The 19476-nt window shown below is 37.6% G+C and overlaps 1 protein-coding gene across 10 annotated transcripts in view; it reads left to right on the forward strand.

Moving 5' to 3' along the window:
• The window catches only part of SMAD2 (SMAD family member 2), a 104228-nt gene that overhangs the window by 38889 nt on the left and 45863 nt on the right, over positions 1-19476 (forward strand). For 4 of the 10 annotated variants that reach the window (XM_072605176.1, XM_072605177.1, XM_072605174.1 and 1 more), the window contains exons 3-4: positions 6002-6076; positions 19253-19342. The exons of 1 other annotated variant lie outside the window; for it this stretch is intronic. In XM_072605176.1, the coding sequence (XP_072461277.1) occupies positions 6002-6076; positions 19253-19342 (165 nt within the window). Of the gene's footprint in view, positions 1-5690; positions 6077-6096; positions 8645-19252; positions 19343-19476 lie in introns of those variants that run through there. 5 more of the 10 variants (XM_072605178.1, XM_072605179.1, XM_072605183.1 and 2 more) reach the window with 4 other exon arrangements.

Below are 19476 nucleotides of genomic sequence, written 5' to 3' on the forward strand. Positions count from 1 at the left end.
CATACGAAAGTTGAGTACAATTTAGACAGTCATTACTCCTTTATTCCCCCAAAGTGAGTTTTTTGGGGAGATGGAGGTATTAGTGGTGGAGGAAGGGAATCTGGGAAAAGAAGAACCTGCAAATATTATTCCTTGACTTTTATTATTTTAAAGATATTATTTAAAATAAAAAATACTACTTTTTTATTTTATTATTCCTTGGTTGACTGTCATAACTCTATATTCTCTACCATTTCCCTAATTTTATGGATAGCAAAAGTGACAGAACATAAGTATAAACCTTATCTAGGATGCCCTCTAGAAGGATAGAGACAGATCTTTACTGTTGATAAGGTATGAAGATAGGGAGTTGTTAGGTTTAAACTGGACTGGTTTTGAAAATTAACTGAGCTTAACATTCTTCTACATATATACTTGGTTCTTTTTTGGTCACCAGGATTAGCGACCCTCTTACTTCTAAGAACTTCTTTCCAGCAGCTTAATATTTTTATCTGTAGTCTTTGATGATATTACGAGAAAATAGTGAAGTAGTTTGGAAATTGTTCAGATTAGCTGTTGTATGTATTTATATATTTTTTAAAAAAATTATTTAGCTTTAGTTTTCAACATTCGCTTTTAAAAGATTTTGAGTTCTAAATTTTCCCCCTCCTTCCCTTCCCCCTTTCCCCAAGACTATACATATTCAGTTATGTTTTAATGAAGTCCCTGTCAAGATACATTTAAACTGTTGATCAGTTCATGTAGTGAACTGTAATATGGAGGAACAACAAACAAATTTTATCTTTGAAAGGAAAATAAGCAACCCTGAGAAGGTCTTCTCTCATTTCTTCAGTCTTTTGCACATTCATGAGCGTCTCAAGCAGGACTCATTGCTTTGGGAAATGAGATGGAGAATAGCATATGGCAATAAAATAATGGAATAGAAAGAACTAATGGAAGGTGTATATAGGCAATATGCTTATCAGAACATTTCATGATGCTTATCTAAGGGATAATCCCCCAAAGGGTTTTTATATTTGAACATCTTGAACTAGAAAATTTTCTGTTGCCTTAGGTTTTTGCTACTTTTGTTTTCCCATTGAATATGATCTTTAATAAATTTTGTTGTCTTCTTGACATCTTTAATTGCTATTAATTTAGTATAGTAGTATTTTTCCGTCCTAAAGAGTTAGTCTTAAATGGTTTCTTTATAGCGTGCATTGTCATAAATTATAGTATGGTTTAAATTGTATCATGATCAAATTAAAGCGTCTGATACTTTTATTTTCTTTGAATAATAATTCTTTATGTTTGAAAACCTTTACAGTTTGGGGCAGCTAGATGGCACAGTGATTAGAGCACCTGACCTGGAAGTCCTGAGTTCAAGTATGACCTCAAGTACTTATTAGCTGTGTGCCTCTGAGAGAGTCACTTAAACCTGTTTACCTCAGTTTCCTTATTTGTAAAATGAGCTAGAGAAGATAATAGCAGATCACTCCAGTATCATTCTAGTATCTTTGCCAAGAAAACCCCAGATGGAGTCGCAAAGAGTCAGACATGACTGAACAATGAAAAAAAAGAGCTAAGGCTCCCCAGTGAGTCTAAACATTTGTATCAGTCTTCAAAAAGGATGTTCTGGGGCAGCTAGGTAGGTGTCGTAGTGCATAGAGCTCTGACCTTGGAGTCAGAATGACCTGAGATAAAATGTAGCCTCAGACATTTGATACTTACTAGCTGTGTGACCCTGTGCAAGTCACTTAACCCCATTGCCTTGCTGCACCCCCCAAAAAACATGTTTTATCTTAATCATGTTCAAGCTTGTTGGTCTTTTTTCTTCCCTAATCAGTCAGCAGATATCTTTTAAGCACCTAATATGTACAAAAAGGAGGAGGGGTAACAATTTTTTCTCTCAAGAATCATATTCTATGTATGGCGAAAATACATGCATTGATAAGCACACATAGAATAAATATGCAAAATAAATACCTGGTTCTGTAAGGGCTGGAAGGCACTAGAAATTGGGGGAATCGAGAAAAACTTCGTATAGAAGGCGGTGTTTGGATTTTTTTTTGAAGATAGTGAGGAATTCTATAAAATGGAGGTGAGAGGGAAGTGCATTCCAGGATGGGGTCAAGGGGTGGAGAAATCAGATAGTGTAAAGACATAAAGATGAAAGATGGGTTGTCATGTTTGAGGAACAAAGAGAAAGCCAATTTGACAGGATCATCAAGTGCAAGAAAAAGAATAATGTATAACAAAGCTAGAAAGATTGATTGGCACGAGGTTTTAAATGGCAGCCAAAATTTGTATTTTATTCAAGAATCAAAAGAGGACATTGGAATTTGAGTAGGTTAGTGACATAGGCATCCTTAACCTTCAGAAACATCATTTAGGTAGCTGTGTAGAGACTGCGTTGGTGTGGGGAGAGACTTGAGTCAGGGAGGTGAATTAGGCTCTTAGGAATAGTTCAAGCAAGAAGTGAAGATGTAAATAAGCTGGCAACTTCATGTGTAGCAAGAAAGGACCTGATGTGAGAGATGCTGTGGAAGTGGAAAAAGTAGCCTGATATGTCAGATGAGGAAGAAAGATGAGTGGAGGATAATGCTGAAGTTACAGATCTGGAGCCTGGAGGAATGGTAATGTCCTTGACAGAAATGGGGAAGTTCAATAAAGGGTGAAATTTTAAAAGAAGATCTTGAATTCTCTTTTGGAAAAGTTGAATTTGAAAGGGCTGTGGGACATTGCAATTTGAAATATGTCCTATATGTAGTTGGGAATGAGAAACCAAAGCTCAGAGACTGGTTGGATAAAGATCTGAATTTTCTGCATTGAGCTGCTAGGTGGCACAGGTGGCCTGGAGTCAGGAAAACTTGACTTCAAATCTGACTTCAGATACTTATCTATCTGTATTACCCATGGCAAGTCACTTAACCCTGTTTGCCTTAGTTTCCTCATCTGTAAAATGAAGCAGAAAAGGAAATTAAAGTTCACTGATAGTTTTGGAAAGGGAAGTTTCAGTTGAATGAATCCAGATTATGAAAGACTGAGAAATGAATGAGGGGAAAAGTGGAGGTTAGTTGGTTGGTTGGTTGTTGTCCTTTGTTCTTAGAGGACCAAAATGACATCTGTTGACGTCACAGTCTGATTGTAGTTAATCAGACTAATAGGAGTTTGGATTGCTTTACCACAGGTTGGGCACAAATAGTCCATGTGAACATTTGGAGTAAGAGATGTCTATAAACTTGCACATCTTATGTTTCTTTTGAGTTACTGCAATTCTGCTTTGTTTAGAGTCACAGCATCTCCTTTGATGCTAGTATACCATGCTTGGTGGTCCTGTTATCAGGCAAGGTCTCCCATGTCTTGCAGTTGATTCCAAAGTTTTTCAGAGAAACCTTTGAGAGTGTCCTTGTATTGTTTTTTCTGTGTGAGTGCTTGCCTCATGTGAGTTCTCTATAAAATAGTCTTATAGGCTAATGTACATAGTATGACTAACCCATCAGAGTTGTACTCTCTGCAGTAGCGTTTTTGAATACTTGGCAATTCTGCTCAACAAAGGACCTTAGTATCTGGTACCTCTTCTTACCAGGTGATTTTCAGAATCTTCCTAAGATGGTTCAAATGGAAGCAATTTAGTTTCCTGGCATGATGCTGGTTAGACTGTCCAGGTTTCACAGGCATGTAACAGGCTCAGCACAACAGCTTTCCATTTGGTAGGCAACCTAATACCTGTTCTCTCCCTCACTATTCCTTGGAGCCTCCCAAATGCTGAGCTAGCTCTGGCAGTGTGTGCATCAACCAAATCATCCATGTATGCATCCCTGGATGATAATATGCCAAGGTAAGTGAACTTATCACAGCATTCAAAATTTCTCCATTTGCCATAATGGTGCTGGCTGTTGGACAACCTGTGTTTTCTTAGTGTTAATCATTAGACCAAAGTTAGCACAAACAGCAAAGAATCTATCCATACTTTGTTGTGTCTCATTGTATTGAGTGCACCATCATCTGTGAACATAAAGTCACCAACTCTCCCTCTGCTTTAGTCTTGGCTTTGTAGCCTTTTCAAGTTAAATAATTTACCATCAGTGCAGGACCTGAACTTGATGCAGTTTTCATCCTTTTTGAAGGCATCTGACAACATTGTTGAAAACATCATACTTAAAAAGCATAGGAGCAAGCACACAGTTCTGCTTTACTTTATTTGTGACTGGGAAAAAGTGAGAGTGTCGTCCATTATCCAGTACTGAAGCAAGCATGCTGTCATGAAAACTGACATAACGGTGACAAACTTCTCCGGGCAACCAAATTTTGCCATGATTTTTCCATAATCCCTCGTGAGTGACAGTATCAGAAGCCTTGGTCAGATTGAGAAATGTTGTATACAGACCTCTGTTCTGCTTCTGGTATTTCTTTGGAGTTGTTGAGCAGCAAACACCATATTGACCATTCCTTTACCCTTTCTGAAGCCACACTGGCTCTTGGGTAGATGACCATCTTCTAGGTGAAACATTAGCCTGTTAAGGAGAACTCTGGCAAGAATCTTGCCAGAGACTTCCCTATGATTGTCACAAGACAATCTATTTCTATTTCCTTTATTGTCACAAGACAATCCGTTTCCATTTTCATGTCCTTTATGGACAAATGGAAGCATCCTTGAACTCCTGAGGGATAACCTCCTTCTGCCATGTAAACCAGAAAATTTAGGTCAGCTTTTGTATGAGCAGTGGACCTCCTGCCTTATAAATCTCAGCTGGAATAGAATCAGCACCAGATACTTTACCTAATGGCTTTCAAAACCTCTTCTTCAGTTGGAAGTTTGGCTGGAGAGGTATTGATTTCAATCTGAGTTATGTGGTCAGTGATATCAGCATTGATTGATGATGATCTGTTGAGAACACTATGGAAATGTTCAGCTCGTCTCTTCAGGATCATGTCCTTATCACTAATCAATGTGGCACTTACCTTTTCATGGAGTTAAACACTGCCTTCTTAGAGACAGACAACTGTCCTGTTGGTAAACCCCTGGAGTTCGTGTTTTTCATTTAGCAGTTCACAAATTTCCCCATCATTTTCATCAAACTAATCTTGATATTTGCCAGTGTTCTAGCCCAGATGAGTAAATGTGATGTTGTGCATCAAATCTATGAAAGCTACCCACTCCTTTTCTGCTCACTGTTGCCAACTGTCTGTTGGCTCAGCTTTCCCTCCAAGTTAGCAATGAACTGTTCAGGCTGGGAGAAGTGCTCTACTCTGTTAACATTAAATCTTCTGATAGTCATATTGCCTTGGAGCTATGGCTTTTGTTGAATTAGAATCTTTAGTTTGGAGATGATAAGTCTGTGGTCAGTGCAATACTCTGTGGCACACATAGCCTTCATCACTCTCACATCCTGTTTGTCTTTTCGCCTTACCAATGACATAGTCTGTTAAATAGCAGTGTTTGCTGTGAGGGTGCATCCATGAAGTTTTATTGCATTTAGGTAAATCGAAGATTGTTGGTGATGAGAATGTCATGAGATGCACAAGTCTTCAGTAGTAAGTGACTATTCCTGTTTCTGACTCCATTCCTTTCAAGGATTTCTTGCCATGTCTGATAGTTTTTGCCTACTCTGGCATTAAAGTCACCCAGAATTATAAGCTTATCCTCTTTTGGCACATTGATGGTGAGGAGTTCCAGTTCTTCATAAAATTTTCTTTGACCTCATCAGGGTTCAACATGATGGGAGCATACGCACTGATGATGGTGGCATGGCACTTTCCTGCAAGTGGCAATTGCATTGTTATGAGCCTGTTGGTCACCCTTTTTGGGAGGCATATAGGCTTGTTGCCTAGATTAGTCTTGATTGCAAAACCTACGCCAGCCTCACGGCATTCCCCATCACTGCAGCCACTCCAGAAAAACTTCCAGCTCCGAATTCAGTAAGCTAGCCTTCATTTGCCAGCCTTGTTTCACTCAGGACTGCTATTTGGACGTGATACCTGCTGCGTTCTCTTAGAACAAGAGCTGTTCGTCTTTCAGGTCTACTGGATTTCATCTTTCAGGTCTACTGGATTTCGTGTTGTCCCTAATGTGTGCACATTCCATGTACCAATGGTGAGTGGAATCATTTTCACAAAAATTTTTTGTACATTTTTTGGTGTTTTGACCACAGGGTGGGATCCCTGCCTGCCACAGTAAGCAGGCCAGGGTTGGGTAAAGCATACAGTTTTTAGGGCACCTTTCTAGCCCTTTCCTCGTGGCAGGAGGTGAGCAGTGCGATCCTTAAAAAAAATTTGCTCAGACACCCAGGGGGCTGCCAAATTCCACTGCTGCTTCAGTTCAGTAAGAAGATAACTCTATGGCCTGGCCCACCCCTATACAGGGTTGTGACTGAAATTCCCAGTGTATCTGCACTTGCTGCTTCTTCACTGTTGCCACAGAACTTTGAGGTAGGTAAAAATGGTGAAATGGTATGGGTGATGTCTTTTGACTCACGCATAAATTGGAGTTGTGATGTGGTTGTGTAAAGTCGTTGGCCTCACTCTCTCTTCCAGAGTTAAATCTAATGAGAAGACAAAAGTCAAGATGACTGGTGATGGCTCAAGATGCAGTTAATGACCTTGACATATTTGATGTCTATCAAAGCTCTAAGTGCCCCATAGTGCCTGCTTCAGTCTCCTTTATGGCCATTGGAACAAATTGTTCTTTCTGTTCTGCTGATTGAAGTCTTCACATGCTTGGGGTAGATAACCCCCTAACCCACTGAGAGGTTTGAGGCCCCTTAGTTACCCTCAACCTAGGTTAGCCTATCTGCCAAAATGGTTTACCAGGGTGTGGCTCCTGTGCATACTACAGCTTCTTGGAGCCACAAGTGAGAGTTGGGTTAATCAGGTGGACACCAAAGATGCAAAGTATCCCAGAAAAAGGACTCAGCAGCCCTCATACCAGAGGTACTGGTCTGCCCTGCATACTCCTACACCAGTGCAATGGGGCAATGAAAGTGAATAGTGTGGTGTTTGACTGAGTAAGAAAGGGATGAGATAGGAAACTAGTTTAAGGGAAATGGTTGGGTCTTTTGTGTTGTTTGATTTGAGAGACTTTGTGTATTCAAAAGCATCAGAGAAGGAACCAGGAAAAGGAATGATTGGAGGAGATGGGGAATGGGATCTTGTATCTAAAACTAGGAAATTATTCAAGATTGTCAATTTTTACCATGACTTTTATTTCCTGAGTCTCATTCTGGTTTCCTTTCATATGATGAAAAGTTTAGAGATGGAAGGGTTCATCTGGTTCAACTCCCTCATTTTAAAGATGAGGAACCGAGTGAGGCCCAGGAAGAGTAAATGACTTATAGGTAGTAAGCAATGCAACTCATGTCCTCTGTCTCCAAATCTTGTGTTTTTTCTGCTTTCCTTTGCTGTCTTATCATATTTTATCTATTGATATAATCTTACTTTGGCACATTTTTCAAACTTTTTTAATCCATTATTATTATTCATTTTGAAAGTTGGAAAATATGATAATTTCTTTATTCCAGGAATAATTTGAGTAGTGTGAACCCCAAGCTACTCTTTGTTATAGGATCATAAAATTAAAATCTCAAAACAACCTTGGAGAGACCATCTAGTCCAGTTACCTATTTTTATAGATTAGGAAACTGAAGTCCAGGGAGGTAGTAAATGGCAGGGCTAGCTTAGGAATACCAGTATCTCTCACATATTCTTACAAAAAACAAAGGCTACCATTTTCAAATGTTTGTTTTTTGAGTTTCAGACTTGATACGTAGTCTTAGAATTCAGTTGTTCAGGTTAGGATTTGAACTACAAAATACAGTGTGTGTAATAGGTGTTTAAAGACTTCAGTGAATGAGTGCATCCGTGATACTTTGATCTTTTTAGAAGGCAGTTTTTAGAATTCTTTTTTAAAATTTAATTAATTTATTTGTTTTCAGTTTTCAACAATCACTTCCAAAAGTCTTAAATTTCCTTTCCACTCCCTCCCCGAGATGGCATGAAGTCTTATGTGGGTTCTACATATACATTCTTATTCAACACATTTTCACATTAGTCATGTTACATAGAAGAATTTAAAGCAAATGAGAGAAACCATGAGAAAAACAAAACAAAAGAAAAGAATGCTTCACTCTGCATTCCAGTTCCATAGAACTCTGGATATGGATGACATTTTGCCTCAAGAGTCCATTGGGGATGTTTTAGGTCATTGCATTGGTGTGAAGGGCTTAGTCTACCTAGAATTCTTTTTTCCTCAGTCTTCTAGCTAGCTGCATTTGTCAGTGAAAAGAAAAAAATCTGTTAGCTGTGATGGGCAGCTACGTGGTGCAGTGGACAGAGAGTGGACCTGGAGTCAGAAGATTCACTTTCCTAAGTTCAAATCTGGCCTCAGACACTTAGTAGCTGTGTGACTCTGGGTAAGTCATTTAACCATGTTTGCCTCAGTTTCCTCATCTGTAAAATGAGCTGAAAAGGAAATGGCAAACCACTCCAGTATCTTTGCCCAAAAAACCCCACATGAAGTCACAAAGAGTTGGACATGACTGAAATGACTGAATAACAACAGCAACTGTGAAATCTCTTTAAGCAGGAACAAAGAGAAACAAAAGATAGAGAAGCAACAAACTGTCAGTGAGTTGCATGGGGTCTAAGATGATTTTTCCTTTGACAGGTTAGTGTTTTTGTATCCCCTAAAGCATGGAGAATTCCTCAGCAACTAGACAAAAGCAACAAAGTATACTTTAGTACCTGTGTAATAATATAGACCTTAGAATTTAAATTTTCTAGTTTTCAACTTAGAAATTTAACTTTTAGGTTACCTGGCTAATAGAATCAGCTATTTATTAAAAATTGATGTGGGAAAATAGAAGCTATTGTGAGAATCAGTGGATAGTGAACTAAATTTGGAGTCACAAAGACCAAGGTTCAAGTCCTACCTTAGACATAAACTGATTCTATGACCCTGGGCAAGTCACTCCACTTCTGAGGGTCCCCAGGCAATTCTTAAGATTCTTAGGTGCAGAACAATTTTCAGTTAGAAGGAGTTTTCTCAGTGGAAGTTACCTACCCCAATGAAATCACAGGTTCACAGTAGTCCATAAAGATATTTCATTTTTTTTTAAATTTATTTATTTATTTTAAGTTTTCAACATTCATTTCCACAAAATTTTGAGTTCCAAATTTTCTCCCCATCTCTCCCCTCCCCCCACCCCAAAACGCCAAGCTTTCTAATTGCCCCTATCACCAGTCTGCCCTCCCTTCTAACATCCCTCCTTCCCTTATCCCCATCTTCTTTTTTGTCCTATAGGGCAAGATAAATTTCTGTACCTCATTACCTGTATTTCTTATTTCCCAGGTGTATGCAAGAACAATACTTAACAGTTGTTCCTAAAACTCTGAGTTCCAACTTCTCTTCCTTCCTCCCTCCCCACCCATCCCCATTGGGAAGGCAAGCAATTCAATATAGGCCATATCTGTGTAGTTTTGCAAATGACTTCAATAATAGTCATGTTGTGTAAGACTAACTATATTTCCCTCCAACCTATCCTGCCCCCCATTGCTTCTATTCTCTCTTTTGATCCTGTCCCTCCCCATGAATGTGACTTCAAATTGTTCCCTCCTCCCATTGCCCTCCCTTCCATCATCCCCCCCACCCTGCTTATCCCCTTCTCCCCCACTTTCCTGTATTGTAAGATAGGTTTTCATACCAAAATGAGTGTGCATGTTATTCCTTCCTCTAGTCGAATGTGGTGAGAGTAAGCTTCATGTTTTTTCTCTCACCTCCCACTTTTTCCCTCCACTAAAAAGTCTTTTGCTTGCCTCTTTTATGAGAGATAATTTGCCCCATTCCATTTCTCCCTTTCTCCTCCCATTATATTTCTCTCTCACCCTTAATTTCATTTTTTTAAGGTATGATCCCATCCTATTCAGTTCACCCTGTGCTCTGTGTGTGTGTGTGTGTGTGTGTGTGTGTGTGTGTGTGTGTAATCCCACCAACTACCCAGATACTGAAAAGTTTCAAGAGTTACAAATATTATCTTTCCAAGTAGGAATATAAACAGTTTAACTTTAGTAAGTCCCTTATGACTTCTCTTTGCTGTTTACCTTTTCATGCTTCTCTTGATTCTTGTGTTTGGAAGTCAGATTTTCTTTTCAGCTCTGGTCTTTTCATCAAGAATGCTTGAAAGTCCTCTATTTCATTGAATGACCATTTTTTCCCCTGAAGTATTATACTCAGTTTTGCTGGGTAGGTGATTCTTGGTTTTAGTCCTAGTTCCTTTGACTTCTGGAATATCATATTCCACACCCTTGGGTCCCTTAATGTAGAAGCTGCTAGATCTTGTGTTATCCTGATTGTTTTTCCACAGTACTTGAATTGCTTCTTTCTAGCTGCTTGCAATATTTTTTCCTTGACCTGGGAACCTTGGAAACCCTGGAATTTGGCCATAATGTTCCTAGGAGTTTCTTTTTTTGGATCTCTTCCAGGAAGTGATTGGTGGATTCCTTGAATATTTATTTTGCCCTCTGGTTCTAGAATCTCAGGGCAGTTTTCCTTGATCATTTCATGAAAGGTGATGTCTAGGCTCTTTTTTGGATCATGGCTTTCAGGTAGTCCCATAATTTTTTATATCCTACCTTATGCAACTCACCCTGTGCTGTGTGTGTGTGTGTGTGTGTGTGTGTGTGTGTGTGTCTGTGTAATCCCACCAACTACCCAAATACTGAAAAAACTTTCAAGAGTTACAAATACTGTCTTTCCATGTAGGAATGTAAACAGTTCAACTTTAGTAAGTCCTTTATGATTTCTCTTTACTGTTAACCTTTTCATGCTTGTCTTGATTCTTGTGTTTGAAAGTCAGATTTTCTTTTCAGCTCTTTTTATCAAGAATGCTTGAAAGTCCTCTCATAAAGATATTTTATTTTACAATTATATATAAATTTTATTTTTAAAGTAAAAATTCACAGTGCAGCTATAAATTGGAAAGTAATTTGAAACTGTGTCCCAAAAGTTAACTGAGACAACCATACCTTTTCACCCATTTGTGCCACCACTAAGCCTGTACCCCAAAGAGATCAAAGAGGAAAAGGATCCATATCTACAAAAATATATAACATCCTTTTATGGCAGCCAAAAACTGTAAAGGAGTGTTCATCTTCTAGGGAATGTCAAACAAATTATGTTATGAGATGTATTGTGCCACAAGTAGTGATAAAATAGACAGTTTAGGAGGAAATTGGAAAGACCTTTCTGAATGATGAAGGATGAAGTGAGCAGAACTAGAAAAATTTATACAGTGACAGTACAGTTAAAGAGAAAAGCAAACTTAAATACTTTAGAACTTTGATCAGTGCAGTGGTAAACCATGAATTCAGAGGACTGAAGATAAACACACTACCCAGCTTCTTCTGGGGATATGATGGACTTCAAAGGCAGAAATGAGACATCTATTCTTGGGCATGGGCCACTGTGGGAATTTATTTTCACTAGACTATGCATACTTATTAGGAGAATTTTTTAAAATTATTCATGGTGGCATGGGGAGCAGTAGGAAGGAGAAATAATAAAATATAAAAATATTTTTAAAAATCAAAGGTATTTGGAGACATTCTATATGTTGGTTGTGATTACTACTCTTATATAGGATTTTATTTGTCTATTTGCTAGTCATCTGGTGTGGTTTGTTATATTTTTTTGTACATTCTGGACTTTCAGGCACCTATTGAGTCTCCATTGGAACCATCATAATCCTACTAGCTTTTTGTTATTTCACATGAGAGTTAAAAGTTAACAGCATTCCTTGGGTTTTTTGGGGACTGTGGTTTGCTGTGACCTGATTTTTGAAGTATTGTTTGGGCTTTTAAGGTTCTACCGAATTCCTGGAGGCCTACATTTACATACTAGCATCAGTCTTACTCAAGGAACTCAGCAAGTTGGTTGTCAGAGAATGTTTACCAAAAAAAAGTCTCCAAATATCCAGTTCTTTTAAGCTTTAAGTTTAACATACAGTTTACAATGATGAATAAGTTCTCCAGAATTTCTTCTGCAGTTCTTAAAATCATTTCCTAATCGTTCTCCTAATGTGATTTAAATAGAATCCATTACACTTTTCCATAAGTCACATCTTATATATACTGAAATTCATGGAAGAATGGGGTTTTGTAATTATCTCTTTTATATCTTCCTTAAGATAAAACTACATTTTAGATAATCTTGAACAGATGAGTCTATCCTACTTTTAAATACTTAGTGTCTGATTTGCATGGATCAGCCAAAGTGGCAGAATGGTAGCAAAGAAGTATAGTTAAGCTTTCTCCTTCAACTTCTGTACAGAAATCTAGAAAATGTGTACCAGCCTGAATTGCTAATCAGTAAATTCCAAGGGGGCGAAAAATCAGTGAGCCATTTTTCTAGCCTAGGTCAACATTGGGAAGCAGAAAGGTTTTGGACATTTGGTCTAGGGTCAAGCCAGGAACAGCTATCTGGAGTTTTCCAGTATGGGGACCAAAAGAGATTGTATGCACCTGTACTATAAGAGGTTCTAGCCCTGCATCAAGGGCCTAATCTTTTTAGAAACAGATGCTAACTGGCAACTCTGTTCCTTACCACTCAGTCCCTTACCATGATGGACCCAGGGTGGACTGGTGAGACCTGTACCTAGAGGAGATGTGGCTCTGAACCCAGGAACAATGTGGTCTCAGTTTTAGATGCTGGCATGCCCTCTCCACCCAAACCTCCGCCCAACGAAAGGGGATCCTGCAATTCAGTCACTGAACTAGAAGACTATTCCAGCTAGTTGATTGTGGCTGAGTCCAGCAGCTGTTTACTGGACAGTTTAGTCATGGACATATAACTATATAGATAAGCTGTTTAGTCATGTATCCAAGTCAGGAACTTTCAGGGATCAGAGCAAGAAGGCAGTGATCAAACTCTGCCCTAGATCAGACCACTTTGGGAGTGCTGAAAGCTTGCAGGTTCCCAGCTTGAACTCTTCCTTGGGATCCTAGAATATACAGTATACCTCAAGAAGGCAACTGTAGGACCTGCCTGGACTTTTCCTCCAGAAATGTGTAGAGCTATTATCCTTAACATAAAGTCTGAAGCCAGGATGTATAAGCAAACAACAAGATATTTGACTATAAAAGAGCTGTTATGGTGGTAGGAATTGAACAAGACAAAAAACCAAAAAAGGTAAAGCTTATACAAGTTTTTCTACAAAATAGCTACAAACAAAGCCTCAGTGAAAAACACAATTTAGGTATAAGTTCAACTAGAATTTCTGAAGGATGTGAAACAAGAGGGTTTTTTTTTTTTTTAAGTTAAAATGATTTAATAAGTGAAATGAGAGCATGAGGGTACAACTTTGGTAAAGAAATGGAAGAAAGAATCAGAACGGTAATTAATAGCTTGGCACAGGAGGTACAAAACATTATCCAGACAACAGATTCACTGAAAATTGGAATGGACAGATAGATACTTCATAAGACAAGACATTAAAAATCCAAAGTTTGAGGTGGGGGGGGTGGGGATGGAGGAAATCTAAGATATCTTATAGCAAGAACAACTTATTTGGAAAATGGATCAAGAGATTATTTAAGAATCGTTAGACTTATTGACTGATATCCGATAACCGATGGACTACCTGAGAAATAATCAAATAAAGAATCTAAACGTATTTCAAGAAATCAGAAAAAAAAGTTGTGCAGATCTATTAGAACCAGAGGACAAAGTGAAAATTAGAATCAGTCACCTTCTTAAAGAAACTGTAAAGTGAAAGTTGTTAGGAACAATATGACCAGAATTTATAAGTAATAATGAAAGTAGCCAGAAAGAGTTCAAGTGCAAAGAGCCACAATCAAAATCGCATATGATGTAGTAGACAAGATTTTTAACGAACAGAGAACTTGGAATAAATACAGTATTCCATAAGGCAAGATAAATAGGCTTACACTGAAGAATAACTTACCTAACAAAATGGAGTATGGTACTATAAGGGGGAAAACAGACCTTTACTGAAATGGTAAAAAAAATTCCTGAAAAGTATGACCTGAAAAGGCCAGAGCTGCATAGAAATTGAAATACAAACACAGGAGTCAGGAAAAACAGAACCAGTTAAATGTTATTGAGCTGTCATAAAACTCAAAGATAAACTGCATTTCTAACGTGGGGAGATGATACATGTTTCACCTTTGACCTGCATCATCTACAGGGACTATAGAAGGAGTCTAAGAAGACAGTTTGGGGATGGTTTTGTTATTTTGATGACGATCTTAACATACGAAAGAGAGGAGAAAAGGAATTTGGGGGAGGGGGAGGAAGAGGGAGAAATTATCTCATATAACCAGGGTACACAAATACAAGATTATATAAACAAGGAAAGGAGTTGGAAGGAACCAAACTTGTCAAGGAGGGAGCAACACATGCAAATAAACAGCATCCCACTCATAAGGAAATAGGAGGTAAAGGGAGGGGGGCAGGCATTAAGAGGGAGGGGCCGATTAAAGGTTGGGATTTGTCCTAAGCAGACTTACAAGGAAAGGATAAGAATCTGTAATTGATCTTTGGGAGAGAGGAAGAGAAGTGGGGCAGGTGAGCAGCAGCAGATTTCACTAACCCTAAAACATTGGTGCAAAACATACCTTTCCTCTCACCATTCTTTTCTTCTTTATAAGAGAGTAAATGAGAAGAAAATGAAAGAGAATAAACAATTAGCTGTCATAATTATGAAAGTGAATAGTTGAACAGGGGAGGTTAATGAATTACAGAAGCACAATGTACCAAAATAAGTTGTTTGCCAGAAATACACTTGAAACATAAAATCTTGTTCAGTTTTTAAAAAAGGGACTGGAACAAAGTTTGTTTTACTTCAGTTGAAGTGAAAAAGATCAGGGTGGCAATGTTGATAACTTTGAGATAAACAGGGAAACCACATGTTAAAAGGTTCATAGACCATGAATTAATATCACTACCAAACATATACATAGCATCTGAATATTGAAAGAAAATGAAAAATGAGTTACAGGGAGAAATAGTAAAACTGTAATAAGGTAATGCGCCTTAGTTTACTCCCTCAGACATTAATGAATCTAGTAAAATTCAAAAAGAAAAAAAAACACAGGAGTTAAGGATTTGACTGGAATTTTTATATGCTAGACCTAGGCAATTATTGAATTATTACACAAAATGTGTAAAAAAAAATTTTTTCCAGGAAGTGTTCATTGCACCTTTACAGAAACTAATCATACTCTTAAAGGTCAGATAATTGCAGAAAAGTAGAAATATTTAACATATCTTTTACAATCCATAATGGGTGGGTAATCTGTAACTTTTTTCATGATAATGGCAACACTGAGACACCATATCAGAATTTTTGGAATATAGCCAAAGCAGTTGTCTTCTCCGTTCTCAACCTTCACTTGTTCTATCCGTTTCTGCCAGGAGACACCCTTTATCTTTTCTCCCTTTTGTGGCTAAATTCCTTGGGAAAGCCATCAACAATAGATGCCTCCACTTCATTTCCTCTTGCTATCTTATACTTGACTTTTCTTCAGTGTGGTTTCTTACTTCATCATTTAACTGAAACTGCTGTCTCTGGAGTTACCAGCAATCTTTTGATTGATTAATTTGATGGCCTTTTCTGCAATCCTTATCCTTGACTTCTCTGCAGCTTTTGATACTATTGATCACCTTCTTTTTGATAATCTTTTATCTCTGGGTTTTGTGACACTACTCTCCCCTGGTTCTCTTTCTACTTATCTTACTGGTCTGCCTGTTTATTTAACTGGATCTTCATCCTGATCATATCCACTAAGTAGGGGTGTTTCACAGATCTCTGTTCCTTTATTCTATTTCATTTGGTGATCTCATCAGTTCCTATGGATTCAATTATCCATCTTTGCTGAAGATTCTCAAATCTATTTATCTAGCCCTACTCTGTGTTGATTTCCATTCTGACATTTAAGACCCTGGTAAAAGCCCTCATCTCCTCCACCTGGAATATTATAATAGCTTCATGTTTAATCTCCCTACCTCAGGTTTCTTCCAATTTCAGACTATGCACTGTTCACCTTTCAAATTGATCATCTTAAAGCATAACTCTGATCATCTCTGTGTCTCTCTCTCTCTCTCTCTCTCTCTCTCCCTCTCTCTCTCTCTCTCTCTCTCTCTCACACACACACACACACACACACACACACTCTCTCTCTCTCTCTCTCTCTCTCTCTCTCTCTCTCTCTCTCTTTCTCTCACTCTCACTTCAATCAATTCCAGTGTCCCTTTGTCTTGCCTTCATTTTCAAATAGAAAAACTCTGTTTGGATTTTAAAGCCCTCCATAACTTGGACCTTTCCTTTCTAGTCTTATGCCTTACTAACACCCTTCCTGCTCACCCCTACTCTGTTAGCTATTCTTGGAATAAAACACTCCATTTGCTAACTCAGGACTTTTTCACCGATTATCCCTCATCCCTGAACCATTTTAATCTACACCTCCTAGATTCCTTCCAAGTCTCATCTCAAATCTCACTTTCTGAGAGAAGCCTTGTCATATCCTCCTAATGTGATTGCCTTCTAAGATTATCTCCAATGCTGTATATATCCTGCTGTTTCATAGCTGCTTATGTGTTCTTCCCATTAATTGTGAGCTCCTAAAGGTCAGGTGCTATTTTTTGTCTTTTTTAATATCAGTAGCACAGAAACTGGCACCATAGTAGGAGTTTGTTTGATCTGACAGCAGTCACCAAGCATGTATTAAGTTCTTATTAGATGCCAGATCTTATGTTAGGTGCTAGCAATTCAAAGAAATTTCATTTTCCTTGTATTGTTTGTGACTAGTGCCTGGCTCCTACTAGGTGCTTAATTAAATGCTTGTTAATTATTTTATTTGACATAAAACAGTCCCTGCCCTTAGGGAACTTATGTGGTATAAGAATAAATGACATGTACATAAACATACACAAAATAAATCAAAGGTAAAGGTACATAAGCATATATAAAATAAATCAAATGAACTTACAGAGTGTAGGAGTAAATAACGTATATAAGCATGAACAAAGTAAATCAAAGGTAAAGACAGGGCAGGCATTAACAGCTGGAGGAATGAGGAAAGTGATTATGTACAGGGGATTATGTGAGCTTTGAAAGAAGCTAGAAATCCAAGAGGCAGAAATAAAGAAGGCATATATTCCACATATGCAGGCCAGCCTATGCAAAGGCATGGATACAAGAGATGGAATTTTATATGTGAGGAATAAGGGAGTACATCCCACATATGGGGGACAGTTTATGCAAAGGCATGAAGACAAGAGATGGAATTTCCTGTGTGTGAGGAATAACATGAAGGTTGGTTTTGTTGAACCTACAGAAGTGGGATGGAGATAGATCATAAGGGCATAAAATACCAAACAGGAGTTTGTGTTTAATTCTATAGGGGAACAAGGAGCCACTAGATTTTTATTAAGCAAGGGAATCATATGGTCAGACCTGTATGTTAGGAATATCACTTTGGAACTTAATATAAGGTATTAATGCTCTTTCAAGTCCATATTTGTAAGAAATCCCATACATTGACAATTTGCTAAAGAAGATAATAATAGGGAATCTTTATATAATGCTTTAAGGTTTACAAAGTGCTTTATTATAATCATATTTGGTCTTCATAATACTCTGAAGCAAGAAACTGCAGGAAGCATCATCTCTATTTTATATATGAGGAAAACTCTTCAGAGAAGTTTTGACTTGACCATGGTTCACACTATTAAATATCAGAGCTGGAATTTGAGGCTGTTTTTGCTGACTTGAGGTGCAGTGCTTGTTCCATTATACCATGCTGTCTCTAAAATGATCTTAGATTCTCTGAAACAACAAATCATCACTTGTGAGTGAGGTCACCATCCCTGGAGAATTTCTTCTTATGGAAGCAGACGAGCTTTCCACTGTTGCAATAGTTGTTGCAAGAGACTGGATAGAGTAAAAGCACATAAGGACCCTTAGAAGGGTATATATATGCCTTAGACATTAGGGAATATCAGTTAGCATCCATCAGAGTGTCATTTGATAAATAGCATTCCTCATAGAATAAGCTGGGTTCTTGATGAGGAAGAATCTTTGGACTTTAAAAAAATGCTGAATAAGAGAGGCTCATTAATTAATTTTGGCACTGTGTCAGAAGCAAGAATTCAAACTATCTTTGAATTCTTTCATGCGTATCAGGAATGTCATGACAGGGTTAAGATACCCTTGTATAGTTCTTTTGCAAATAAAGTGTCAGATAGTAACCAAATTAGTCAAGCCTCCAGGATATCTTAAACTAGGCTCATTTCTCTCACTTCCCTCCTGTTAACATACATTTGGGGTGATAAGATTTTCCTTATTGCTTGATAGGTTTCATTATATCTCTATCTGATTCCACCTATTCCTGCTATTTGAAAATTAGTTTTTATTGTTTTCTGGGTAATAATTTTGGTAGTTTTCTGAGTTTTAATTTTGGTTTGTTATTTCCATCTTGAAATAAGCTTATTCTTGAAACTGGAAAATCTTGATTTAGAAATAGTCTTACTACATTACCTTATGAAAATTATTCTCTGTGATGTGATATCCTTTAGTATATTTATGAAAAAATCTTGAGGTCTTACTGGCATTTGCTAACTGGCATTCAGTTTTTAGGTACAGTGGTGATTAACAAGCTAGGTAATAAAAACAGTTGGTATTAATAGTTTTCATTTAAAATTTTCAAGGTAGACTGTTCTTCATTGGAATGTTTTGAAAAGTTGCTTCCTTTTTGACTCTAATAAATAGAGCATCAGCATACTTGAGAAAAATGAATATCATTGGCCTTAGAGTACGTTGAAATCTTTCACTGCAGAAATCTAAGCTTTCAAGATTTCTCTAATTTAAAAAAAAAATAAGCTGACTTCTGCTGTTCTTAACAATTAAATAGTAAAATGAAGTTCATATATTAGGTTTGTTAACATACCTGTTATTTCAGAGATGGAGCTTTTCCCTTTCTAATGGACATTATGTCATTAACTTTGAGATTAACTTTGGTATTCACATTTTTAAAACATAATCATAATTTACCTTGAGTCACATGTTCCATTTTATTGGCTGCCTTCATGCAGAAAATATACTAAAATATCATTAATATCAGAAAAGACAGTGAAGCACTGTATATTTTCTCTGTGAAGGGAGCATTCTGTACATTTTTTCATGTTTTACATCATGGTATTTTGAATAACCATGCTTCCATGTTCACATCAATTTTTTGTTTTTCAATTTATGCACAGCACTTGCTCTGAAATTTGGGGACTGAGTACACCAAATACGATAGATCAGTGGGATACAACAGGCCTTTACAGCTTCTCTGAACAAACCAGGTGAATATTCTGCCCTCTGTCGAATCATAGAGATCTTGTGGGTGGGGGTGGGTTTGGAGGCTCTATCCACAGTGGGATGCTTTGCATAATTTTACTAGGATGTTTCCTTTTATGTCAATTATATGGCATAGCAT

Source organism: Notamacropus eugenii, chromosome 4, assembly GCF_028372415.1.
Source record: "Notamacropus eugenii isolate mMacEug1 chromosome 4, mMacEug1.pri_v2, whole genome shotgun sequence".
NCBI classification, from domain to species: domain Eukaryota; kingdom Metazoa; phylum Chordata; class Mammalia; order Diprotodontia; family Macropodidae; genus Notamacropus; species Notamacropus eugenii.